General features: G+C 49.2%; 1 protein-coding gene across 2 annotated transcripts in view; it reads left to right on the top strand.

Annotated features, from left to right (window-relative positions):
* Positions 1-27120, top strand: part of LOC122212619 (pseudouridine 5'-phosphatase) — a 174004-nt gene that overhangs the window by 22649 nt on the left and 124235 nt on the right. For both annotated transcript variants that reach the window (XR_006199228.1, XM_042926534.1), the window contains exon 2: positions 16211-16429. Coding sequence is in view for 1 of the 2 variants with exons in the window: in XM_042926534.1 (XP_042782468.1) it covers positions 16211-16429 (219 nt within the window). In the remaining variant the exon portion in view is untranslated. The remainder of the gene's footprint in view (positions 1-16210; positions 16430-27120) is intronic.

Here is a 27120-nt window from a genome sequence, read left to right as displayed (position 1 = left end):
GGGCTCTCTGGCTCTGTGGGTCTGGGTGGATCCAAGAATTTGCATTTCCTGTGAGGGCCCAGATAATGCTGATGCCGGGGTGGGTGGGTCTCCTGGAGAGCCACTGCTTGAGTCCCAGTGCCCGGAACTGACACGGGACAAGGGAATGTGCGGAGGCCGTGTGTTAAAACGGGAGCTCACGGGATTGCATACAGGGCTGCGTGTCATTGCTGGATGGTGCATATGCGGGCTCGCTGCCCTGCAGTAAGTCCTGGACAGTGAGTCTCGTTTCCTTATTGTTATTTATTTTATTCAGATTCACGTACACGTTTCCTTTTCTTGATTGTAAGCTGGGCCAGTAGCATTTACGTATCAGTAATGTACCATCAGGCATCAGATAGGAGTCGACACCTTGTAGAGTGAGTCCAAGGCTGTGTTTGGGAGATTTGTACCTTCAAAAGCACTTCATTGTCACTGCCACCTTCCACAGTTCCTTCCCTGACTTTCCCCCTATTTTAGGAAATATTTGTCTGTAATCCTGCGGTTTCTCAGGGCTCGGAGCCTGCCGTCCTCTCTGCCTTCTGCCTCTCTGTCTCTGGCCTTCACCACTGTGCTGTGTTTCTCAGGACCCACTGCGTATGTCTGTTGCCTCTGATTCCAGACCCCACCGTCACCCACACCCAGCCTTCCCCATGACCTTTGGCACCTGTCCAAGGGCGGGAGAAAGAGCAGGACGAAATGCCAGAGGCTCGGGGAGCACAGTGACAAGGGGAGGCCTGGGCGCAGGGAGTAAATTCTCCTATTGGTCTGTGTTGTACCCTTCTTCAGAAAGGGGGGCATCGCGTCTCCTGTGGGTTCTGTGGGAAACACTCTGTGTGATCGTCACGCCGCTGGAAGGTTGCTTGGCTGCACCCGCTGGCCACCTGGGGACCCCTGTCCTTGACCTGGCGGGTGCCTAGGGACACCTGGGACTTGCCTAGGGCAAGCTCGTTGCCCTCCTGAAATCCTGGCAAAGGGCGTTTCTTCCCAGGCCAAAGGTACGAGGCAAGACTGCTAAAAGTCTTTCCTCCTTGGCCACACATGTCATGGTTTCTAAAAGACAAGTATGCGTTTGGCCGAGAACCATCTCTGTGTCACCTGTTGCGTCCACATTCTTGTCCTGTCGGCCGTGGGCCGACCCCAGGGACCTCGCTGTTCCCCAGCAGGAGGAACGCTGTGCTCCGCGAACCCTTTGTGGCCTTGTTCTGCCAGCACTGGCTGTCAGTCTGTTCTCCTCAAGGGAAACCTGAATTCATGTGGCTCGTCCTACCCCGGCCGCACTTTCAGGGCAGCTCCGAAGCGCAGGGCAAGCGCCGTGTAGTGTTGGGTGATCTTCCAAATGTGTGAAATGCTCTTCTCGGCAGTGCTGCAGATTCTCCACTCCTGGAGCCTGCCTGTGTTTTCAGGACTGGACCATGAGGTTTGGATGCACGCGGAAAACTTTCTCTGCAACAGCACAGAGATGGCATTTTACGAAGGAAAGTCAAGGTCCAAGAAACTTTTGTCCCATTGGCCTTCACAGGTAGTCTAAGCTGTTCAGTTAGGGGCGCCTGGGTGGCTCAGTCGGTAGGCGTCCGACTTCAGCTTGGGTCATGACCTCCAGGTCTGTGGGTTCGAGCCCCGCGTCGGGCTCTGGGCTGACAGCTCAGGGCCCGGAGCCTGCTTTGGATTCTGTGTCTCCCTCTCTCTCTGCCCCTTCCCGGTTCATGCTCTGTCTCTCGCTCTCAAAAATAAATAAACAGGGGCGCCTGGGCGGCTCAGTCGGTTGGGCGGCCGACTTCGGCTCAGGTCATGATCTTGCGGTCCGTGGGTTCGAGCCCCGCGTCGGGCTCTGTGCTGACAGCTCGGAGCCTGGAGCCTGTTTCAGATTCTGTGTCTCCCTCTCTCTGACCCTCCCCCGTTCATGCTCTGTCTCTCTGTCTCAAAAAAAAAAAAAAAAAAAGTTAAAAAAATAAACATAAAAAAATAATAAAGGTACAGTTAGATCAGCTTTTTTTTTCCTTTAAGTTTACTTATTTTGAGAGAAAGAGAGCATGAGTGGGGGAGGGGCAGAGAGCGAGAAGGAGAGAGAGAGTTCCTAGTAGGGTGCATGGCCAGCGCAGAGCCTCACGCAGGGCTGGATGTCCCGAACCGTGAGATCGTGACCTGATGCTAATTGACGACTTGGACGCTTAACCGACTGAGCCACCCAGGGGCCCCGGTTGGACCAGTTTCAGTGTGTCATTACCTGTCTGACTTCCTTCATCGGGTGTAATTGACCTAAAACCCATTCATGTTGTTGCAGGCACCCAGGGGTTGTATTTTCCTTTCCACTCCTACTACTTAGGTGGAGACTCAACTCTTTCAGAAACCGCCCCACTGTTCAGCAGAGCTGTTTCTATACTGGGTTGTGTATTAGCTTGCTACGGGTGCTATAACAAATTACCACAAATGACTTAATGGCTGCTGGCTTGAAACAACACAGAATTGTTGTCATTCCCTTCTGCAGGCCAGACGTACAACATTAGTCTTGGCAGGGTGTTCACAGGCTCTGCTCCTTCAGGGCTCTCTGGAGGAGAATCTAGAGGCCTCCCGCATGCCTTGCCTTGTGACCCTCCCCCGCTCCCAGCTTCTGGTTCTGTGCTCACCCCTCCTTCCCTGACTCTGACCCGCCTGCCTCCCCTTATAAACACCCTCTGGTGACCTGGCGCCTGCTGCATAATCAAGGACCAGCTCCCCATCTCAGGGCACATAACGTGGTCACACTGCACGCTGGATCACAGTTCCTTTTGCCTGTGAGGTGAGATATTCACAGGTTCTGGGGACAACGTTGTAGACATTTTTGGGGGATTGCTATTCTATCTACTGCAGGTTTTTGGCTCATCATTGAGTTGTAAAGTTCGGTTCCTTGTGCCAGAAAAGTTGTAAAGTTCGGCTCCTTGTGCAAGAAAAGTTGTAAAGTTCAGTTCCTTGTGCAAGAAAAGTTGTAAAGTTCGGCTCCTTGTGCCAGAAAAGTTGTAAAGTTCGGCTCCTTGTGCAAGAAAAGTTGTAAAGTTCGGCTCCTTGTGCAAGAAAAGTTGTAAAGTTTGGTTCCTTGTGCGAGAAAAGTTGTAAAGTTCGGCTCCTTGTGCAAGAAAAGTTGTAAAGTTTGGTTCCTTGTGCGAGAAAAGTTGTAAAGTTCGGTTCCTTGTGCCAGAAAAGTTGTAAGTTCGGTTCGTAGATACAAGTCGTGTGTGTGCATGTCTGTGTTGTAAATATCCTTGCCTTTTGGTTTCTTGCTGGTGGTGTCTTTTAATTTTGGCGAAAGCCCCTTTATCCACGTATCCCCTATGCAGGTTGCATTTTGTGTTCTCTGTGTGAAAACCTCATATAACCTATGATTCCAAACATGTCCTTCTATGTTTTCTTGTACAAGTTATATAGTCTTGGTTTTATATTTAGATCTATGATCCTAGTACCCGTGTTCATTTTTCCACCATTATACAGGTATACTTCCATACGTAGATGGGCGATCCAGCAACATTTTCTGAACCAGCTCATGTTTTAAATGAGATTTATTTATTTATTTATTTATTTATTTATATTTAAAAAAAAGAATTTTTTTTAATGTTTATTTATTTTTGAGAGAAAGACAGAATATGAGCAGGAGAGGGGCAGAGACAGAGGGAGACACAGAATCTGAAACAGGCTCCAGGCTCTGAGCTGTCAGCACAGACCCTGACGTGGGGCTCGAACTCACAAACCGTGAAATCATGACCTGAGCCAAAGTCGGACGCTTGACCGAATGAGCCACCCAGGCGCCCCACTGTCCTTGTATAATTTTTATATATTTTTTAATTTATTTTTGAGAGACAGAGTGTGAGCGGGGGAGGGGCAGAGACATACCCACACAGAATCCGAACCAGGTTCCAGGCTCTGAGCTGTCAGCACGGAGCCCGACGTGGTGCTCGAACTCACGGAGTGTGGAGATCATGATCTGAGCTGAAGGTGGATGCTCAAGCGACTGAGCCACCCAGGCGCCCCTTAAATGAGTTTTAGAAGTTGAGTATGGATTACCAGGGGACAAAAAAATCCTTCGAGCAATCCCCGTACACACTGAGTGGAATAATCGATAATGCCAGTGAATCATGCCAAATGCTAATCAAAGGTTTTTACTTCACAGGGGATCACACAAATGATCATTACTGGTCTTTATTTTAAGCAATCACAGTTATTATTACTCCTTTACGGTTCAAAACTGATAGCTTATAGCCATGGGAAGCGATACATCAAAAACTCTTAAGTACTTTTCTCTAAGCCTGCTAGGGCAAGCAAGCTTCCAAAATGAAGCAAAAATTACCACGACTCATAATTTCATGCTTGTTAATTATTCATTTCCCTCTTTTACATCCCTAAACACAAGGAAGCGCTACCTTTTACGTGCAGGCTCCTTTGTAGAGGTTAACTAGCTGCCACAGAGACTATGCAAGCCTCTCCCATCTGTAGAAAGCGTGGACGCGGGAGAGAGTGTTTAACTGCCCTCGGCCTGTAGGAACCTGCAGTCTTGGCTGGAGAACAGATCACCGTACTTCCGTTCCTGCTAGGCTCTCGATTTCCTTCCTCTACGCTCTCGTTTTCCTTCCTCCTAGGCTCTCGATTTCCCTCCTGCCAGGCTCTCGTTTTCCTTCTCCTGCCCATACTGCTAGGAGGCCCGCTGCTAACCTCTGCTTGCTGCTCTCAGACGACCTTTCTTGGCTACCAGGTCATTGCCGTTGGCCGAGGGCAGTATTTCAGTAGGTCTTGAGAAATACTCGGATTTATATACTGGCATTTTCTCATTCTTTTTGCAAAGTTTCCCCTACCTTTGCGGGTGTTTGACTGCTCCTTTGTTTGTTCACCAGGCATTAATGAGCCGTTTGGTTCTCATCACAGGTTTATTTCACTTATAGCAGGGACTGTTTTGGCCTCAATTATCACGTTTTTCTGAGGTCCTATCACATAGTAGGTGCCCAATAAATATTTGCTTAATCAAATCGATTGCATTTCAAGCATATGCCCTTTCCGTATTCCGAAGATCGATGTCTGGTTCTTAAGATTGTTCATGTAGGATTCTGTTGAGTGTTGCATGTCATATGTATTTTTATAACAAAAGATGTTTCCAATTTATAAATATTTGGTCCAGAAGAACCTCTGTGCTCAGTCATTTGAAACTTTGGCTTACTTTTAATTTGGAGGAAAAAAATCAATTTTACGTTGCTTTGGGTTCTCCTGTATATCATTACAGTTTTGTTTTTTTCTTTTTTTTCTCCATGGTATGCAAAGCATAAATGAAAATAATAGCTGGGGGGGCCGCGAGGAGCAGTGAGCAAGTAATATTTTTGGGTCACACGTAATTAAGCAAAACAAGCCAACACTACAACTAAATATGAAACAAGGTAGTTTTGTAGCTTATTGTGGTTTGTAACCTGCTGTTTTTTAATGGAAGATTTCTGTAAAGATTTGTGGGAATCCTGAAAGAACATTGTTTCTGTCTGTGCTTTGTGCTGCACTAGATTTTTTTTTTTAAGCTTATTTATTAATTTTGAAAGAGAGAGAATCGGGAGGGACGGAGAGAGAAAATCAGAAGCAAGCTCAGTGACATCTGTGCAGAGCCCGATGTGCTGGAACTCACGAACCGTGAGATCCTGACCTGAGCGAAACCAAGAGTCAGACGCTTGACTGACGGAGCCACCCAGGTGCCCCCCCTCCACTGCAGCGGATTTTTACAAAGTTTCTTTTCTTTTTTTTCCCTTTGGACTGTTAGGCGCCTTTCCTACCCCCTGGCTTTTGTTTGGACCCAGCGTCCTGTGCTGGAGCGTTTCCCACAAAGGTCCATCCCCTCGGTGCACAGCAGGGTAAGAGCGCATGTGTGAATGGGGTTACTGGGCAGAGGCTCAGACGTGAATCCGTGTGTGTGCAAGCCCGCGTCAGTGCCGCACGTCTTTACGCCACCTTGTGTCCTGACTGTCGCAGTCCCTCGTGAACGCTTCCTCACCCTCGTACAGGGTCCTTGTTGCTGTGCAGACCATGGGGTGTTTCCCTCCTTGTTGCTGTGCAGACCGTGGGGTGTTTCCCTCCTTGTTGCTGTGCAGACGGTGGGGTGTTTCCCTCCTTGTTGCTATGCAGACGGTGGGGTATTTCCCTCCGAAGGGCCGCGACTAACGCAGGGCTCAGAGGAGTTCCTGTGTGAAGAGGTGCTCTAGGGAGCGAGGAGAACAGCGCTAGGCAGTGCGTGTGGCCCCACCGCCTGCCCGGGAACGTGGTAGAGGTTGGCTTGTGGATTGCCGGGTATCCAGGACGACATGTGAGGGCAGGCTGTCGGCAGCCACGTAGGGCCCGTGGTCCCCGATTTTTGACTGGCTCGGTGACTGTTTCCTTTAATGGGACTTGAATGTCTGGGGCCAGCCGGCACGGCTCCCACCCCTTTGCAGCTCACCAGGTGGCTTTCCACGTGGGTATCTCGTGGACTTAAGGTGGAGATACCTGCCCCCTCGCGGTTGCCCGTTCTTCCTTCTCCATCGTGGGTGACGGTCCAGGGGCAGACGACAGCAGCCTGGGGGATACTGAGCAAGAACGAAATAGCAGGCAGCTAACTGCCACCTTACGCATAGGACAGCAGGGTGCCGACACTGCCCGGGACGAATGTGACGGCAGAGCCCCGGCCCTCAGCGTCCCCGGCAGCTTTCCTGGGGGCCAGAGCACGCCCTCTGTGGAAGTCACTGGTCCCCACCACTCTGTCCTCACTGACCGCCAGCTTTCAGCACAGGACCAACCCCAAAGGCCAGATGTGCCCCCCAGACCTGTCACATAGCCTGCCCTGCTTCTGCATAGACCCCCTGCTCTGCCTCCTCCCCCCTGCAGCTTCCCTGTGCCCAGCTCTGAGTGAGCCACCCCTGCTCGGTCTCATCCAAGGGTCTTCATTAGCTTCCACACTTCCCTTTGTCCTTCAGGACTTTGAAACTGCAGGAGTGCCTCTTCCTTCCTTCCCTCGCCAAGTCCGTGAGAGTGGTGTTTTCACACTTTCTTGGTCGCCCTCCAGGTAACAGTGCCTTCCTACTACGCCTAGGGCGACCGCTGCTCTCAGCAGATGCTGGCCCGTGCAAGGACATGGCTTGCGTGGGCCATGACTCTCCACGGCGGCTGGTCTGGCCAGTGGATTGACTGAGACCAAGCTGGGCCAGCAGGAGCGTGCCCGGAGCCCATTGGAGCCCCATGATAGCAGGGTGGGCAGGACGTGGGCCGGGTGCCCTGTGCCAGCAGCATAAAGAATTGCCCTTAGCACCTGCTGCCTGCAATGGCCTCACGGCACAGCTTTTGCCTTTAGGGTTCTAGGAATGATGAAGCAAGCTCGGCTGCCGTAAGAAGTCAAGAAAAGCCCAAGGCAAGCTAGATACCACATCCAGCGCTCTCAGATAACTCAGCTCCTGTCCCCTGTGAATCACTGTGTTTCCAGGCCATGACGTTAACAGCTCAGGGTTTCAGATCGCTGTGCCACTGACCCAGTAGTCCACTTGTGGAAAAGGACTCCTCTTATGCAGCGATGACCTTCATGGGGCTGCCGACGCTTTCGCTCGGGGGAACCAGGTCCACCCTAGGGCATGTGTGTGCCTGATGCGAGCATGAGAGTAGCTGTTCTCCAAACAGGGCCACCAGCAACAACTGTGGCTTCATGTTTGCTGGTCTCAGTGCTAGACATTGTTTTCTTGGTTGCCAGTTAAGAGAAAAATGAGCCACTTAACTCCTTCTTTCAGTAGAGTACGTTCCACTAAGCTGCCCATATTTTTATTCTTGAAAAGAAACAGTAGCTTGTTAGATGTCCTTTCAAAGGAGGTGCGCCCTTGCCCTGTGAAACTGTGCTGTGCACGGTCCCCTGGCCGTCTCCTCTCCCCTCTGCTGGTGCCCAATTAACTCCGATTAACCGACAGCTCTAATTAATTGGACTCATTTGCTGCTGTTGACTTTGGAAAGAATGGGGCATATTCATTTGCTTCTTATTTAAAAACTCTTGCTTTCACTAAAAACATATTAACATAGACTCATCTGTTGTCAGAGGAATAGGAAAAGAAAGGAAGGTTTAAGTAGTAATAGTATACTATAGAGAGGAAATGTAAACGTTAGGATTAAGGTTATAACTGATTTTTCCCCCTTAATTTCTACTAATAAATCTATATATGTCATTATTGAAGTTAAGCTTTTCTTAAAGGTATTCCATTAACAATTTTTTTTTAATGTTTATTTTTGAGAGAGAAAGAGAGACAAAGTGTGAGCACGGGAGGGGCAGACAGAGAGAGGAAGACACAGAATCCAAAGCAGGCTCCAGCCTCTGAGCCCTCCACGGGGCTCGAACTCCAGAATCGTGAGATCATGACCTGAGCCAAAGTCGGATGCTTGACCGACTGAGCCAACCAGTCGCCTCAGAGGTGAGCCGTTTTTAAAACCAGCGGCTTTGTAAAGCACAGGGCTTCAGTAAAAACAGTACGTCAGCTCTGTGGCTTTCCACTCTAGCACAGTCGCGACTTCCCCGGGGGTGCCTTCTAAAACTCACCCTGCAGGTCCCGCCCCCAATTTCTGACTCTCCAGAATATCTGGTCATCAACTACGGATCACCTCCAACATGCTATCAAAACAGCTTAGGAAAAGGACACGTCCACTTACATCAAATGGCATCGTACACTGAGTATTTGTCATTAAAGCTGTGTCACCGTTAAAATGCGTACTGTCCTCTGCATTCAGAAACACTGCTGCAGTTCCTCAGTCCTCCCGTCTTCCGATTGGGACCGTTTCGTCTTCAGTGAGGCTGGGCTCTCCCATCTGAAAAGGTATTCATATCTTCAGGACACCCACCTATCTGTCATATCACACAAATCACTGGCTGTTGATCACCCCCTGCCCCCTTTTTGTAATTGGAAATCATCAAAGTATGACTATTCTGGAGACACATGAAGTCTGGAAAAAGCATTATGTGGCTTTGTTGTAGTGTTCAGGGTATGCAAGGTATGACTGCCTGGCAAGCAGTAATCGATGTGGGCCAGAATCCCTTTTCCGAAACTCGTGGAGCCAGTCGTATCTCGGTTTTTAAGTTACCAGTGTTAAAAAACATTACAGGGGCGCCTGGGTGGCTTGGTTGGTTAAGCATCCAACTTCGGCTCAGGTCATGATCTCGCGGTCCGTGAGTTCGAGCCCCGCGTCGGGCTCTGTGCTGACAGCTCAGAGCCTGGAGCCTGTTTCAGATTCTGTGTCTCCCTCTCTCTCTGCCCCTCCCCTGTTCCTGCTCTGTCTCTCTCTGTCTCAAAAACAAATAAATGTTAAGAAAAAAAAAAAATTTAAAAACATTACAATGCACATGTTCCGTGAGATACACGCTCTCGTACGGCAGTGTCTGGGGCAGGACCCGTGAGCAAACCCACAGGTGTTTCTATAGAGAAGTGTGTGAATATTCGCACTGTGATAAACAATAAACAGTCCCCCCACCCCTCGTGCCAGTCCAGGTCAGGTTTTGCTGCTAAATGCAGACTTTTCACTGCAGAAGCGTATGGATGAAGCGATTGTACGTGAGGGCTCATGTTTGTGTACCCAGCCGGGCAGGTACTTAACAGGTGTATGAAGCTGGCTCCATATGCCTGGAGGAAGGTGTCACCGTCTTGTAAGTGCACTGCAGATACTTAGTGGTTTGGTGTTTTGTTATTATGTAAAATATTTTGCAGGAGGCAGTGTGGCTTCTCAGATTAAAGAGGTCTTGCCGTGCAGAGAAAGCAGCTCTTGTGGTCTCGGAACTCAGACACGCAGGTGCCAGGCAGGTGTCCCCCACCCCCACCCCCAAGGGGGTTCCAGACGATGATGCTGGAGTTTGCCCAGCCAGCCACTGCACTCACAGCTCAGCATGGACTATTGTACTTGAGTGACGCAACCATCCCCCTTACCATCCCCATTCTACAGGTCGGTAACCCGAGGACCCGCCAACGGCTGAGCACCTGTTAGAAGATTTCACTGACTTGTGAAGTGCAGGGCGGGGTCTGAAACCCAGGGACCTCCCACAGCGGGAGTCTTGTCACACCCAGCCCCGCAGGCCAGCCCTGGCAGTGTGCCATCTCTCCCTGGGGAAGACACTACAAGTCTGGAAGGCTAAGAGACCCGTCCCAGGACTGGCAGCTAACATGTGGCCGAGCTGGGACTTTACTGCTCAACTTTGAGATTGCTGATCTCCGCAATTTCTCCCAATACTTCATTCCAGCTCTGGGCTGGAAACGACAACGGGGGTGGGCGGAGAAATCAGGGCTCAGCATGCTCGTCCGTGACACATGGGTTAAGGTGTTTTGCTATGAAGCAGTGCAAGTTCTTGTTCTAAAACTGGAATTAGGTGCTCGTTTGCAGGCTGGGGTGCAGCTCCCTGCGTCGGAGACGTGGAGAGACACCCTTTATGGGGCGTCTCTTTATGGGGTAAAATGCAAAGCGTCACCGTCCTCTGGGAGCCAGGGGTCGAGCCGGCAAACATGTAAATACATTCTCAGGGATGAAAAGATGACAGTGACCACGTTACCAGCGCAGAACCTTGGTGTCAGAGACCCCCGTGCAGGCCAGCAGGGTCTCCACGCCAGCCTTGCTGCACGTGAGGTGTAGACACGCCTTCAGCTGCAGCTCTGTGAATTTAGGCTTGAATGTGTCCCCGGGAGGGCAGCCCGCTGTCTGCGATGACACCCGCCTTCTGGCCACTGCGCCCGTTTGCCGGGTTCCGGTCTCTGGTCTGAAGCCCACCTGTCACCGCTCAGCTGATGGCCTCACCTGCAGCCCGTGCCCAGCAGTGGTGCCCAGGCTCTGGGCTCTGTCTTGCGCAGAAAGGGCGGTTTGTGCTTTGCAAAGCACGCTTTTCCCACACTCCTCAGTTGGGCAGCAACTTCTGCGGCTGTAACGCGTTACGGTGCTGTTCTCCCGAAAAATAACATACGCGTGAGTTGAACGCGTTGGCCCGGGCTCGCTTGTGCACAGCAGAGCTCACGCACCTGACACTTGCCCTGCTGCTTTTTATGCTCCTTTTAGGGATTTCTTTCCCCTTTCAGAACACCGTCCCTTTGCTTGGAAGCCTGGTGTCATGAGCCAGCGAAGGCAGGCTCGGATGTGAGGACTCTAATGACTTGTTTAGAGCCTCGCTTCTTCACCCGGACTTTGGGATGATTTTGTCCAAACTGTGAACAAGAGTGGTCTGCCCAGCCCCCTACAGATAGGTAATCCCGCAGCTCGGCGTCTTGTTGAGTTAAAAGCTCTGACACGCGGCTTTAAGTGCACACTGCTGAAAGCGTTTTCGGAGGCCACTGTGTCGTTTCTGGCTTGGGGATTATTATTTCCTCCGCGCTCTCCTCTTCATCGTCATCCACTTGCTTTACCCAGACGCCCCGAGCAGGACCTGCATCTTTCTGCCCGGGTTCTGCCCCTTCTTCTCTCCTGCGCAGCCTCGCGTTTGAACACGGCTGTGCGCGTGTACGTGTGCGTGAACAGGCGTGCGAACGTACGTACGTCTAGACACGTGTACGGCTGTGCGTGTACTTGTACGTGAACACGCGCGCGAACGTAGGTACGTCAAGAGGTGTGTACGGCTGAGCGCGCGTACGTGAACACGCGTGTGAACGTATGTACGTCTAGATGTGTGTACGGCTGGGCGCGCGTACGTGTACGTGAACACGCGTGCGAATGTACGTCTAGACGTGTGTACGGCTGGGCGTGCGTACGTGTGTGCACACACGTGCGAATGTACGTCTAGACGTGTGTACGGCTGGGCGCGCGTACGTGTGCGTGAACACGCGTGTGAACGTACGTACATCTAAATGTGCGTACGGCTGGGCGCGTGTACGTACGTATGTCTAGGCGTGTGAACGTATGTATGTCTAGACGTGTGTACAGCTGGGCGCGCATACGTGAACACGCGTGTGAAGGTACGTACGTCAAGACGTGTGTACGGCTGGGCGCGCGTACGTGTGGGTGAACACGTGTGCGAATGTACATCCGTCTAGACGTGTGTACGGCTGGTAGCGCGTACGTGTGTGTGCACACACGTGTGAATGTACGTCTAGACGTGTGTACGGCTGGGCGCGCGTACGTGTGCGTGCACATGCGTGCGAATGTATGTACATCTAAATGTGTGTACGGCTGGGCGCGTGTATGTGAACATGCGCGCGAACGTACGTACGTCTAGGCGTGTGAACGTATGTATGTCTAGACGTGTGTACAGCTGGGCGCGCATACGTGAACACGCGCGCGAAGGTACGTACGTCAAGACGTGTGTACAGCTGGGTGCGCGTACGTGCACACGCGTGTGAACGTACCTAGGTCTAGATGTGTGTATTGAGTCCTGCGTTCCAGCACGGCCACCACAGACCTCTCCCCCTCCCCATTTTCCTCACCGCTGCGGGTGCTAGGTTTGCAGATGCTGGCTCCCAAGCAGATGACGACGTGCTGTGTAGGCCTCCTCGCAAACTCTGCTTTCCTCTGGGCACCTGGGCTCAGCGTCTCCAAAACGCACGCAGCCGCCTGTGGCATCCCTGCTCCTCCAACGTCTGGCTTGCCTTTGCCAGACGTTCACGAGATCGCGGGGGCCACCGTGCACCGGAAATGCTGTGTTCCGGCAGGCCGCGGAGGCGTTAGCTGGCCTTTCAGCGACCTGACCTTTCTACCCGGGTCCACACTGGACACAGGGATGACGCTCCAGCATTAAGGAGCCCTCCCTGAGACGCAGATAGTGTTGGCTTTTTTTTAAGTGTTTGTGTGTTTTTGAGAGAGAGAGACAGAGCTGGAGTGGGGGAAGGGCAGCGAGAGAGGGAGACACAGAATCCAAAGCAGGTTCCAGACCCCGAGCTGTCCGCACAGAGCCTGATGCAGGGCTCGAACTCATGAACCACCAGATCATGACCTGGGCCGAAGCCTGATGCTCAACCAACTGAGCCCCCCGGGCGCACCTAGTATCGCTACTATTAACACTATGCAATTATTCAACATGTAAGGACGTAAGCGTAGATAAGTATAAATGGAGCAGGTACCATTTATCATGCTGTGTCTAATTTACAACATAGTACGTGTTAGCGGTAACACTATAATTATTACCAGTCATACAATTCAACGCTTGTTAACCTCAAGAGGCCCCGGGATGCTAACTCAGTTGTCTGAGGCTTTACTGGTAAAAACTCCCCAACCAGGATCCAATTCCCGGAGTGGCCTTTCACCATGACATGATACAGCCTCGTGAAATAATGGGAAATAGATACACTGGTCTCTGCTCCCAGGTACAGGCACTGGGTTTCTAAAGCCCCCGAAACATCCTAACTAATAAGATCACTAGGTGTATCTTTGTTCTTTAAATTTTTTAAAATGTTTATTTATTTTGGAGAGACAGCACACGAGCAGGGGAGGGGCAGAGAGAGGAGACAGAATCGGAAGCAGGCTCCAGGCTCCGAGCTGTCAGCACAGAGCCCGACGAGGGGCTTGAACTCCATGAACCGTGAGATCATGACCTGAGCCGAAGTCGGACGCCCAACCGACTGAGCCACCCAGGTGCCCCTGGAGCATCTTTGTTTCTAGTGTTTGCTCTCTGTTTGAAGTGAGCCTGCTTCCTCACACAGCTCCTACATTCCTTGTTGTTCCCTGGGTGACAGGAGCATCTTCTGCTCTATGGAGACAATCCTGGGTGGGCTCCTGCATGGGAGGCTGGTCAGCAGAAAGTCCAACCCACGCTGGCAACCTCAGAGCTTTGATTGCATCCCCATCGTGTAGTCAGGGGACCAGGGCTGGCAGAGGGGTTGATAACCTCATGCGTCCGTCACAAAGGCTTCACCTCAATCCCGATTACGCATGTCCTGAGAGCTTCCTGACTGTAGAGCATGTCAAGGGGCCAGGAGAATGGCACACTGGAGGACGGGGGGAGCTCCACGCCCTTCCCTGCACACCTGGCCCTACACATCTGTTCCTTGTGGATGTTCCTATGTGTCCTTTGTCATATCCTTTTACAATACGCCGCGGAGCAGTAAGTAAACTGTTTTCCTGAGCTCTGGGAGCAAATCAGTGGAACCCAAGAGGGGCTCATGGGACCCTCCCATCTATAGCAGCTTGGTCGGAAGCACAGGTGACCACAGAGACTTGGGATTGGTGTTGAGGTCAGGGTTGGGGACAGGCTTGTGGGACTGAGCCCCTTCTCTTTTAAATACAACCAGTACACAATGTCCTGTTAGTTTCGGTTGAATGCACAACGTCTGTCCTGTTAGTTTCAGGTGTACATCATAGTGATTCTATATTTTTATCTATTACAAAATGATCCCCATGATAGGTGAGGTTTCCATCTATCACCATGCAGTTATTACACGATGTTTGACTGTATTCCCCATGGGGGACCACTTGCCTATCTCATAACTGAACTTTCTACCTCTGAACCCTCTTCATCTGTTTCGCTCCACCCACCTCCCCGCTGGTGACCACCAGTTCTCTGTATTTAAATTTTTGTAAATATTTATTTATTTGGAGAGAGAGAGAGACAGCAGGGCACAGTCAGGCAGAGACAGGAAGAGAGAATCCCAAGCAGGCTCTGCGCTGTGGGCACAGTGCCTGACACAGGGCTCGATCCCACGAACTGTGAGATCATGACCCGAGCTGAAATCAGCAGGCAGACCCTTAACTGACTGACCCAGCCAGGCGCCCCTCTGTCCTCTGTATTTAAGAGTCTGTTTCCTTTGTTTTCTCTTCTCTTTCCGAAATTCCACATATAAAGGAAATTCTATAATATCTGTATTTGTCTGACTTTGCATAACACCGTGTAGTCTGTCCATGTTTTCGCAAATGGCAAGATTTCTTCTTTTTTTTGGTTAATTTTTTAGTGTTTATTTTTGAGAGAGAGAGAGAGAGACAAGAGTGTGAGCAGGGGAGGGGCAGAGAGAGAGAGGGAGACAGAATCTGAAACAGGCTCCAGGCTCTGAGCTGTCAGCACAGAGCCCGACACGGGGCTTGAACCCACGAACAGTGAGATCATGACCTGAGCTGAAGTCGGCCGTTTCACCAACTGAGCCACCCAGGCACCCCTCTTCTTGGTTTTCTTCTCCTTCTTCTCTTTCTCCTCCTCCTTCCCCTCCTCCTCTTCCTCCTCCTCCTCCTCCTCCTCCTCCTCCTTCTTTTTGATGGCCAGGAAGTATTTTGTTATATATGCCACATCTCTACCCATTCAGATACAGATGGGCACTTAGGCTGCTTTTGTATCTTGGCTGTTGTAAACAATGCTGCACTGAACATAGGGGTACAGATGTTGTTTTGAACTAGCGTTTTTATTTTTTCAGATTAATACTCACAAGTAGGATTGCTGGACTGTGTAGACATCCTGTTCTTTTTTAAGAACCTCCATACTGTTTTCCACAGTGGCTGCACCAGTTTGCATTCCCACCAACGGTGCACGAGGGTTCTGTTTTCTCCACATCTTCACCAACGCTTGTTAACATTTTTGGTGACAGCCAGTCTGACTGGTGTGAGCTGTTGTGTCCTTGCACTTTGGGACTGCCCGTTACCTGTGGGACCTGCCTCTGTATACGCTGTCCGAATTGAGTTGAACTGTGGGATCCCGGCTGGTGTCACGGACTTGTGTGCTGTGGGGAAGACCCCCTCCACACCCACGCACACAGCAGGCGTCAGAAGCGCTGAGACGTGCAGTGTGAGAAAGGAGGGGAAACACAGGCCTGTACAGGCTGTTCCGTTCTCATGCGGGAGCTTCTCAGTGGCCCCCATGGCCAGGCGCCCCTGCAGTGAGGACAGACCCAGGGACAGTGGATGTGTCCCCCCCCCCCCTGCAGAGGGCCGTTCACACAACCGTCATGTTCTGCCCTCTAGAGGCAGCTTCTGTCCCAGGGACGGTGTCACGTGATGGCACACAGATGTCACCACCCATGTGCACATTTCGGCTCAAATACACACACGTTTATGTCGGAGACCCTTTAACCACAACGAGGGCTTACTTCCGTTCCCGTGTTGTCACTTTCCAGATCACGGCTGCAAAGACGCTCCAGCAGACAGACAGCAGGCAGCCAGGCCGTTGCTCCCGCAGCATGACCTGTGCGGTTTCCAGCACTCCCGTATCACTCCACACCGCTGGCCTACACTGCACCCCACGTGCTTATCTGATAGGGTCCGTGTTCACGCAGCACGCACCCTAAGCATTGCCGTGTCTTTCTTCCTGCAGATACCGAACGGCTGTATTCGGTGGTGTTCCAAGAAATATGTGATCGCTACGGAAAGAAATACAGTTGGGACGTCAAGTCCCTTGTTATGGGAAAGAAGGCATCAGAGGCGGCACAGATCATAATAGACGTCCTGCAGCTGCCGATGACCAAAGAGCAGCTGCTGGAGGAAAGCCAGACAAAGTTGAAAGAGGTGTTCTCCACGGCCGCCCTCATGCCAGGTACCGCCCCCTCCCAGCTTCGGGGTTACATGTGTGCGCGTTCGCGGTGTCCTTGTAAGTCACAGACGGCGGCCAGTGCAGGCCTTGGGGAGTGACGGCCTCTGTCTCCAGACCTTCTCAGAAACAGCTCTTCTTGTTTGAGGCTCACAGGTCGTCCGGACAGAGTTTGCTCAATCACGTGGGGCTTTTAAAAATAACATAACATTCCCTTCTTGAGGTTCAAAAATGTTTGAACAGTATTTGTTTCTTTTTTTTTTTTTTTTAATGTTTATTTATTTTTGAGGGAGAGAGACAGCACGGAAGCAGGGGATGCTCAGGGAGACACAGGATCCAAAGCAGGCTCCAGGCTCTGAGCTGTCAGCACAGAGCCCGACGACAGGCTCGAACTCACAGACTGCGAGATCATGACCTGAGCTGAAGTCAGACGCTCAACCCACTGAGCCACCCAGGCACCCCTGTACCTTTTTTTTTTTAATAATTTTTTTAAAATGTTTATTTATATTTGGGAGAGAGAGAGAGAGACAGTGTGTGAGCGGAGGAGGGGTATAGAGAGGGAGACACAGAGTCCGAAGCAGGCTCCAGGCTCTGAGCTGTCAGCACAGAGCCCGACGCGGGGCTCAAACCCACAAATCGTGAGATCATGACCTGAGCCAAAGTCGGACGCCCAACCGACCGAGCCACCCAGGAGCCCATATTTCAATAATATCTAAAGATTATATTCAAGACAGGATTGCTTCAGAGTTTAGTAGGTAGCCTTGCCTTTTCCTGTTCAAAACCAGGTACAGGATTGTTTCAGTGAATATTTAAACTTTAGCAAATTAATGCTAAACCAGCTAAATCTCGCCCAAGAAGCTTAAGTTTTTTTTTTTAAGTTAAAGGCATAATTCATTTTCAACATGTCTGTTTCTATGCCCTTCACCCCTTTCTTTACTTGTTTTCCTTTGAAAGCAAAGATAACTTTTCTCCCTTGGGGCTTGTTAGCTAAGGATCGATCAAAACTGAATTGCCTGCTGTTTCTTGCTCAAAGTGAGAAGGTCAAGAATGTTCTAGATTACAGGGCTGAAAGATGCTTAAAAATGGAGTGCTCTTTTAAGATTCTTCCAGAAAGAAAGGTGAACACTCCATCTTTGGAAGAAGACCTGATATGAGGGGAGAAAAAAAAAATTGTAGTCACTGCAGTAATTTTGGGTTTAAAATTGTATCGATGGAATGCATGGCTTTTTTTTTTTTTTTAATATTTATACATATATCCAAAAGTGCAAACTGACTGTTCCCTGGAACTAGAGAATTTTCCTGTAAGGCTGTGCTAATCCCAGTGATGTGTCACATAGTAACCACGTGGGCTTTGCTTGGATGACACATACATCTGACCCTCAGGCATGGGTACAAGCTCTGTCATACGCACCGTCTGTAACTTTGCACAGTGAGTTTCCCTGACGAGCCATAATGATGAAACACATCCAGGCAGTTCATTCGTATTAATACTGGTAAGAGACACACAGGATAAAAGTTACGTGTCATCCGTCTGTCAGTGTCCAGTCTGGGGGTGCTAAGTAGGTTCACACTGTTGGGCCACGGTCCCCAGCAGCCATGTCTAAAACTTCTTCATCTTGCAGAACAGAATCTGTGTCCCCATGAACCACGAAGTCCCCATTCGGCCCTCCGTCCACCCCTGGAACCATGATTCTACGTTCTGTCTGTCTCTGTGCCTTGTGTCTGTGTATATTCTAGGTACCTCATATAGGAGGACACACACAGAGTTTGTCCTTTTGTGACTGGCTTTTCGAACTTGGCATAACGTCCTCACCGTTTTTTCAAGTTGGAGCATGTGACAGGATTTCCGCTCCCCCCCAGCCCCCCCAGCCTTTTTTTTTGTGTGTGTGTTTATCCACGCATCTGGTGACACTCATTTGAGTTGTTTTCTCTCCATGGCTGTTGCAAATAATGCTGCTGTGCACATTGGGGTACACCTATCTGTCTGAGACCGTGATTTCGGTTTTTGTGGTTCTATAGCCAGAAGTGGGATTGGCAGATTATATGGCAGTTCTGTGGTCAGTCTCCTGAGGAACCGCCAGACTGTTTTCCTGAGTGGCTGGACCATGCTGTCCTCCCTCCGACTGTCCACAACTGTTGCATTTTCACCAACACGTGTTGTTTTCTGTGGGTCTTGCTTGCTGCTGTTTGTAGCCACCCGAAGAAATGAGAGGTATCGACTCACTGTCCTTTTGATTTGCATGTCTCTGAGGTTGACGGATGCAGGGCATCAGCTCATAGGCTTTGGCTGCTTTCGTGTCTTCCGTGGAGAAATGTTTGTTTAGTCCTGTGCACGTTTTTATTTATTTATTTATTTATTTATTTATTTATTTTAATTTTATTTAAAAAAAAAATTTTTTTTTTTTAACGTTTTTATTTATCCTTGAGACAGAGAGAGACAGAGCATGAATGGGGGAGGGTCAGAGAGAGGGAGACACAGAATCCGAAACAGGCTCCGGGCTCTGAGCTGTCAGCACAGGGGCCCGAGGCGGGGCTCGAACTCACGGACCACGAGATCATGACCTGAGCCGAAGTCGGCGCTCAACCGACTGAGCCACCCAGGCGCCCACTGTGCTCGTTTTTAAAACAGGGTTCACATTGGGTTGTTGTTACGTTGTAGGAGTCCTCTATGTGTTCTGGATAAACCCCTTATCAGATACATGCTTTGCAAATTCTTACGTTTCCTATTTCCTGGGTGGCGCTTTTCCCCATCTTGATTGTGTCCTTTGATGTGCAGAATTAAAAAAAAAATCTCTTTTAATGTTTGTTTATTTTTGAGAGAGAGAGAGAGAGAAAGAGAGAGACAGGGTGCGAGCAGAGGAGCGGCAGAGAGAGGGAGACACAGAATCCGAAGCAGGCTCCAGGCTCTGAGCTGTCAGCACAGAGCCCCACGTGGGTCTTGAGCCCACAAACCGTGAAACCAGGACCTGAGCCGAAGTTAGATGCTTAACCGACTGAGCCACCCAGGTGCCCCTGATGTGCAGAATTTTTTAAGATTGATGCAGTTGCATTTTGCCATGTTTGCTCTTACTGCCTGTGCTTTTGGTGTCCTATCCAAGACATCATTACAAAATCCAACTTCATAAACGTTTACCATGTTTTCTTCTAAGAATTTTCTACTTAGGTCTTTAATTTTCAGTTGATCTTTGTATGTAGGATAAGGGTGTGACTTCATTCTTTTGCGTGTGGATAGCCCGTATTTCCGATTTGGTGGAAATTTGTTGAAGAGACGGCCATTTCCCTAATGAATGCATCTTGTTGAAGATCATTCACTCCTATGTGTGAGGGTTTATTTCTGTGCTTTCTGTTCTGTTCCGTTGGTCTGTATGGCGCTACCACATTGCTTCGACTGTTATAACTTTATGTTTTCAAATCAAGAAGTGCAAAACCTCCAACTTTTATTTTTCCTTTTCAGTATTTTTTTTTAATTTTAATTTTTTAATTTTTAATTTTTAATTTATTTTTTTTTTAACGTTTATTTATTTTTGAGACAGAAAGAGGCAGAGCATGAACAGGGGAGGGGCAGAGAGAGAGGGAGACACAGAATCCGAAACAGGCTCCAGGCTTCGAGCTGTCAGCACAGAGCCGGAAGCGGGGCTCGAACTCACGGACCGTGAGATCATGACCTGAGCCGAAGTCGGAAGCTTAACCGACCGAGCCACCCAGGCGCCCCTAATTTTAATTTTTTTAAAACAATTTATTGTTGAGAGAGAGAGACAGAGCACGAGCGGGGTACGGAGGGGTAGAGAGAGACGGAAACACAGAATCCGAAGCAGGTTCCAGGCTCCCAGCTGTCAGCACACAGCCTGACGCGGGGCTCGAATTCGTGAACCCGACATCATGACTTGAGCCAAAGTCCAACACAACTGACTGAGTCACCCAGGCGTCCTTTCCTTTTCAGTATTTTTATGGCTATTCAGAGTCCTTGAGAGTCTAGGTAAATTTTAGGATGGATTTCTGTATTTATGCAAAAAATGTTAGTAGGATTTTGGTATTGATTGCTTAGAATCTGCATATTGCTTTGGGTAGCGTGGACATTTTAACAATCTCAGATTTTCTACTTCATGACTTGGGATGTTTGTCATATTATTTGTGTCTTTACTTTTTTTTCAGCAGTGATTTATAGTTACAGTGTACAAGTCTTTCACTGTCTTAAAAAATGTATTCTTTTTTGATGTATTATAAAGGGAATTGTTTTGAATTTCTTTTCAGATTGTTCGCAGTGACTGTATAGAAATGCAACTGATTTTTGCATGTTGACTTTTGTCTCCTGCCATGTTGTTGAATGTGTTTATTAACTCTAACAGTTTTCTGTGTGTGTTTGGAATCTTTAGGTTTTTTTTACAAAGAGGATCATGCCATCTGTGAACAAAGATAACTTTGCTTTTTCCTTTACAATTTGGATGCCTCTTGTTTCTTTTTCGTGCCTAATTGCTCTGGCTAGGACTTCTAGTACGATGCGTAGAAGTGACAAGAGAAAGCATCATTCTCTTGTTCCTGATCTCAGAGGAAGAGCTTTCAATCTTTTTTTAATTAAGTATGATGTTATCTGTGAGCTTTCATATAAGGCCTTTGTTATGTTGAGGTAGTTTTAGCTTTATCCTACCTAGTTTTCTTTTTCCCAGTTTGAGTTGTTTATATGATGGAAAGGTATTGAGTTTTGTCAGATGCATTTTCCATACCAATTTATGTGGCTTTTGTCCTTCATTTTGCCACTATGGTGTATCACATCGATTTTTGTGTGTTGAACCCCCTTATACTCCAGGAATGAGCTCCGCTTGGTCATAGTGTATAATCCTTTTAATACGCTGCTGAAATCAGTCTGCTAGTATTTTGTTGAGTATTTCTGCATCAGTATTCGTTACAGATACCAGTATATAATTTTCTTGTAGTGTTTTTGTCTGGTTTTCCTGTGAGGGTAAGCTTGGTGTCATAGAATGAGCGTATGTATCCTCCTCTTCCAGTTTTTGGAGGAGTTTGAGGAGTATTGGTGTTAATTTCTCCTTAGTTGTTTGGTAGACTTCACCAGTGATGGTTCTTTCTTGTTGGGAAGTTTCTGATTCCTGAACGAATATTCTTACTAGTTTTATATCTGATCCGGCTTTCTCTTTCTTGATTTGACCTTGATAGGGTCTCTGTTTCCAGCACTTTATTCATTTTTTTCTAGGTTACCCAGTTTGTTGGCATACACTTTTTTATATTATTGTTTTAAAACCTACCCCCTTCCCCCCCCTCCCCGTCCCGTGGCACTGGTTTTAATGTCTCCTGTTTTCATTTCTGATTTTAGTTGTTTGAGCCTTCTCTGGTTTTTTTTTTTGTTTTTTTGTTTTGTTTTGTTTTGTTTTTAGTTAATCTAGCTAAATATTTGTCTGAACAGTTATTTTTGACCTGGATTATTTTTCATTGTTTAACACACCAAGCACCGTCATGTATAAGCACACAAATAGCTTTTTTCTTTCTTATCCACCCAAACCTTTCAAGGGCTTTTCTTTCTTGTATTTTTGTCCTATATTCTTAGCCATACTTGAGATATGTTCTACTGCAATACCCAGGAAATATGATATCTTCATCAGCTAGCATGGTAGTTTGGCCAGAATGCTAAGAAGGACCTATTTCCTGATTTTGCGAATCTTGCTTTTCCAATATAGGATCTTTCATGTATACTTCCCTGATCTTTAGCCTGTCCGATGAGAGTATGTATTTATATCAGTGATTCCAGAGTGCCCCTTTGTAATCTTGGGGTCATTTCCACACCACACACAGACTGAGAGGTGAGCTCAGCATGAGCAGACTGCCGACAATAAAGAAAAGGCCAAGGGGCGCCTGGGTGGCTCAGTCGGTTGAGCGGCCGACTTCGGCTCAGGTCATGATCTCACAGCTCGAAGGCTCGTGAGTTCGAGCCCCGCGTCGGGCTCTGTGCTGACAGCTCAGAGCCTGGAGCCTGCTTCGGATTCTGTGTCTCCCTCTCTCTCTGCCCTCCCCTGCTCATGTTCTCTCTCTCTCTCTCTCAAAAAAAAAATAAAATAAACATTTAAAAAAAAATTAAAAAAAAAAAAAAAAGAAAAGGCCAAGATGACACCAATAAGAGAAACCTCACAGCACACTGGGATGCTGGGTCACAGCAAGGACTGCGGTCCACATGCCACCTTGACAATCTGACAGGCTTAGGGTGCAACACCACAAGTAAAAATCACACTGATTCTGAAGGGGAAGAAAAGCGGGAAGGAAGAAGTGTTGCTGACCGTAGGAAGAAGGAAGAGCCTCTGTGAAAACCTCCTGATCTGGAAACACACGTCTCTGTAGGGTTTCTGTTGTGTAATGTGCCAATCACAAAAATAATAATCAAGTAGGGCAGGTTCTACGTCACCCCCATCTTCTCTCCATCCTGCATCCCACCCGTCAGCCCTTTACCTGAGCCAAAGCTGGAATGCACTGGAAACGTGATCTCCTGGAAGCCGCCGTGGGTACTGTGACTATTTTCAGAAAAAGTGGCCACCATTCTTTTCTAGAGCCCAGCGTTCGTTCTGTTCCTTCACTGCTTTGTTCCCATTATTAAACTGTGGCTGGTCACATAGCCCTGGATGACTTTTATCTCTTCTCTTTCTGAACGTACTTTCTGGTAGGGTATTTTGGGTTGTGGAAGTCACCTTGAGCTTCTTAGAGAAGAAGACTGCATGTCGAGAGGGTGTATTATGCATTCACCAGCGTTCATTTTTTCATGCTTTCAAGGTGAGAGCTGCAACCCACGCAGGTATTTAGCAAGTTAAATTGGAGGAATGGATGGCAGGTTGCCAGGGGAAGCAGCCTATGATTATGATGCAGGGGTGTGTCCCCCTGGGCCCAGAGCATAGGAAACTGATCCTGATATGATGCAGGGCCTGTCCTTCCTGGGCCCATAACGAGGGGCCGTGGCTGATTATAGTCCAAGGGCACAACTTTACCTGGACCCACCACCAGGGGCTGTGGCTGATTATAATCCAAGGGCACGTCTTCCCCTGGACCCCTCACCAGGGGTGGTAGGTCCTGATTATAATCCAAGGGCACAACTTCCACTAGACCCACCTCCAGGGGTGGTAATTCCTGTGATAATCCAGGGGCACATCTTCACATTGGCCCATCACCCGGGGCAGTAGCTCCTTTATATAATCCAGTGCACATCTCCATCTACACACATCACCAGGGGCTGTCGCTCCTGATTATACTCCAAGGGCACATCTTCTCCTGGCCCATCTTGTGGGGACCAGTAGCTCCTTTATATAATCCAGTGCACCTCCCCGTCTAGACACATCACCAGGGCTGTCGCTCCTGATTATAATCCAAGGGCACATCTTCTTCTGGCCCATCTCTGGTCAGTAGTAGCTCCTGATTAGAATCCAAGGGCACATCTCCATCTGGACACATCACCAGGGGCTGTTGCTCCCGATTATACTCCAAGGGCACATCTTCTGGCCCATCTTCTGGGCAGTAGTAGCTCCTGATTATAATCTGAGGGCACATCTCCATCTAGACATATCACCAGGGGCTGTCGCTCCCGATTATAATCCAAGGACACATCTTCTCCTGGCCCATCTCGTGGGAACTAGTAGCTCCTTTATATAATCCAAGGGCATATTTTCTTCTGGCCCATCTCTGGGCAGTAGCAGCTCCTGATTATACTCCAAGGGCACATCTTCTGGCCCATCTTCTGGGCAGTAGTAGCTCCTGATTATAATCTGAGGGCACATCTCCATCTGGACACATCACCAGGGGCTGTAGCTCCTGATTATACTCCAAGGGCACATCTCCGTCTGGACACATCAGCAGGGCCTGTTGTTCCCGATTATAATCCAAGGACACATCTTCTCGTGGCCCATCTTGTGGGCAGTTTTAGCTCCTGATTAGAATCCAAGGGCACCTCTCCGTCTAGACACATCACCAGGGGCTGTTGCTCCCGATTATAATCCAAGGACACATCTTCTCCTGGCCCATCTAGTGAGGACTAGTAGCTCCTTTATGTAATCCAAGGGCACATCTTCTTCTGGCCCATCTCTGGGCAGTAGTAGCTCCTGACTATAATCCAAGGGCACATCTCCGCCTGGGTACATCACCAGGGGCTGTTGCTCCCGATTATAATCCAAGGACACATCTTCTCCTGGCCCATCTAGTGAGGACTAGTAGCTCCTTTATGTAATCCAAGGGCACATCTTCTTCTGGCCCATCTCTGGGCAGTAGTAGCTCCTGACTATAATCCAAGGGCACATCTCCGCCTGGGTACATCACCAGGGGCTGTTGCTCCCGATTATAATCCAAGGACACATCTTCTCCTGGCCCATCTCGTGAGGACTAGTAGCTCCTTTATGTAATCCAAGGGCACATCTTCTTCTGGCCCATCTCTGGGCAGTAGTAGCTCCTGACTATAATCCAAGGGCACATCTCCGCCTGGGTACATCACCAGGGGCTGTTGCTCCCGATTATAATCCAAGGACACATCTTCTCCTGGCCCATCTCGTGAGAACTAGTAGCTCCTTTATGTAATCCAAAGGGATATCTTTGCCTGGACTCGTCACCAGGGGCCATAGCTACTGAAATAATACAAGGGCCCATCTTGCCTGGGACCATCATCAGGAGCAGTATCTCCTGATTATGATCCAAAGGCACATCTCTGCCTGGTCGCTTCAACTGGGGCAGTATGTCCTGATTTTAGTCCAAGGGCACATCTTTGCCTGGTCCCATCAACTGGGGCAACATCTCCCCATTATATTACAATGGTACATCTTCACCAGGCCCCTCACCAAGGGTGGTAATTCCTGTTTATAATCCAAGGACACATCTTCACCTGGACCTGTCACCTGGGCCATACGTCTTGATTATGATCCAAAGGCACATCTTTTTCGGGTCCCATTACCTGGTACAGTTGCTGATTATAATCAAAGGGCACACATCTTCACCTGGGCCCATCACTGGGGCTGTCGCTCCTGATTTTGATCCCAGGGCACATCTTCATTTGAGCCCATCACCTGAGCCAGTAACCCACCGTGGTGTTGCAGGGGCGTGTCCTTGCCTGGGTCCATCACCAAGGGAAACTTCCCCTGATTATGATGCAGTGGTGTGTGTACTGTGGCCAGTCACCAGGGTAATTGTGATGCAGGGGTGTATCTTTCCCTGTGCCCATCACCAGGGTAACCAGCCCCTCATTGTGATGTGGGGTGCGTCTTTCCCTGTGCCCACCCAGCTACGTAGAGGATGTGGCTAAATCCTGTGTCTTGAACACACAGGCAGAATGGACCTGAATCTTTCTTGCATCAGCAGACTCCAATGTTCAATTTGAAAGGAAGTCTCTCTCCCGGAAGAGGTGGGCCATGAATGTCCCCAGCAGGAAATACTTTTGAGCAGTAAGTTTTGTAGGCTTTTTGTAGGCATTTTCTAAATGACTTAATAGTGAAATAAATGTAAACCATCGATTAGTCAGGGGCTTAATTTTTTTATGACAAAAGAGCTCTTTTAAATTGTAAAAAATTTAAGAAATAAATACGTACATGGTTCATCTATTGTATGTTTTCTGTGGGTTGTTGGTTCCTTACGTTCTGTTTTCAGCAAATTCCTTCATGCATGGAATCTTCTAGATCCGTGAAATATTTTGGCACAATTTAGCAAGCGAAACTTGGCTGAGAAGACCTGTAACGGAAAGCAGGCACCTTTTATGGTATGGAATCCTTCAGAAGGTCTTTCTGTTGTCCTGATCTTTCACCAGCTCTGAGATTTCCCAAGTAAAGCCCAGGGCATGGCCTCTGGGCCAGACAAGGGGAGTATGACAGGGCCATACGCAGGCACCGTGGTCAGCCCCGCAATGCTCCCTCGCACATGGGCTCCTCAAAAGTGCCAGCCCCATGCTCCTCTGGGCCTTCTGCCCCCACTGCACTGAGCTGCTGGCATTACATGTCTTTCCTCCTTGTTCCTTAGGACATTGCCCAGAGGGACAGAGCAGAATGACGAGGTAGAAGCCTGGTCCAGTGGCCAGGCAACAATGGTGTGGTGCCCAGGGCTCCTTCCCAGGGAGAGGTGGCCGAGGGAGGGGGAGCCAGCAGGTGTGTCCTCTGAGGTGGGTGTGTGTTTGGGGGCGGGGAGGTGTCGGTCCCTGGTCTCCCATTGGGTTCCTCACATGTTCCGGGGACTCAGGTCCCTGCGGGAAAGCATTTCCACTGTGGAGGACCGTTCCAGCATGTAGACTGGGGATCACCTGTGAGGACGTCCCCGCAGAAGCAGCCGGTCCTCTCTAGGGCCGAGAACTTAGACTGGCTCGTCTCCGTCTCTGCTCAGCATCACAGAGAAACGCACCTGAGCCATGATGCGGGCACGCCTGACCACTGTGTGGGTCCTCGTTCCGTGTCTGCACAAGTCCTTCCTCCTTGTCCGCCAGGCTGTCTCCTCCTGTGTCTTTATGTCCCTTACTACTTTTGTTTTCCTCCTTTCCGTCCTTGTGTGTTTTCCCCACACCCTCAGTCGCCCGAGGCTGTTAGCAGGCCTGTCCACAGCCTCCCTCCTTTTCTGCACATGCTTTCCGCCATCGAGCTGGGCCACAAGGCACTGTCTCTTCCCATCCTCCTATACGTTTCCTTTTTCTTCGCTTAACCCTCAAAGGCATGTAGTGCTGTGTGAGTGCTCAGGGACGTAAAGGAAAG

The sequence above is a fragment of the Panthera leo genome, chromosome Y (genome assembly GCF_018350215.1).
Source record: "Panthera leo isolate Ple1 chromosome Y, P.leo_Ple1_pat1.1, whole genome shotgun sequence".
Taxonomy (NCBI): Eukaryota; Metazoa; Chordata; class Mammalia; order Carnivora; family Felidae; genus Panthera; species Panthera leo.
This window is presented reverse-complemented; position numbering and strand designations above follow the sequence as displayed.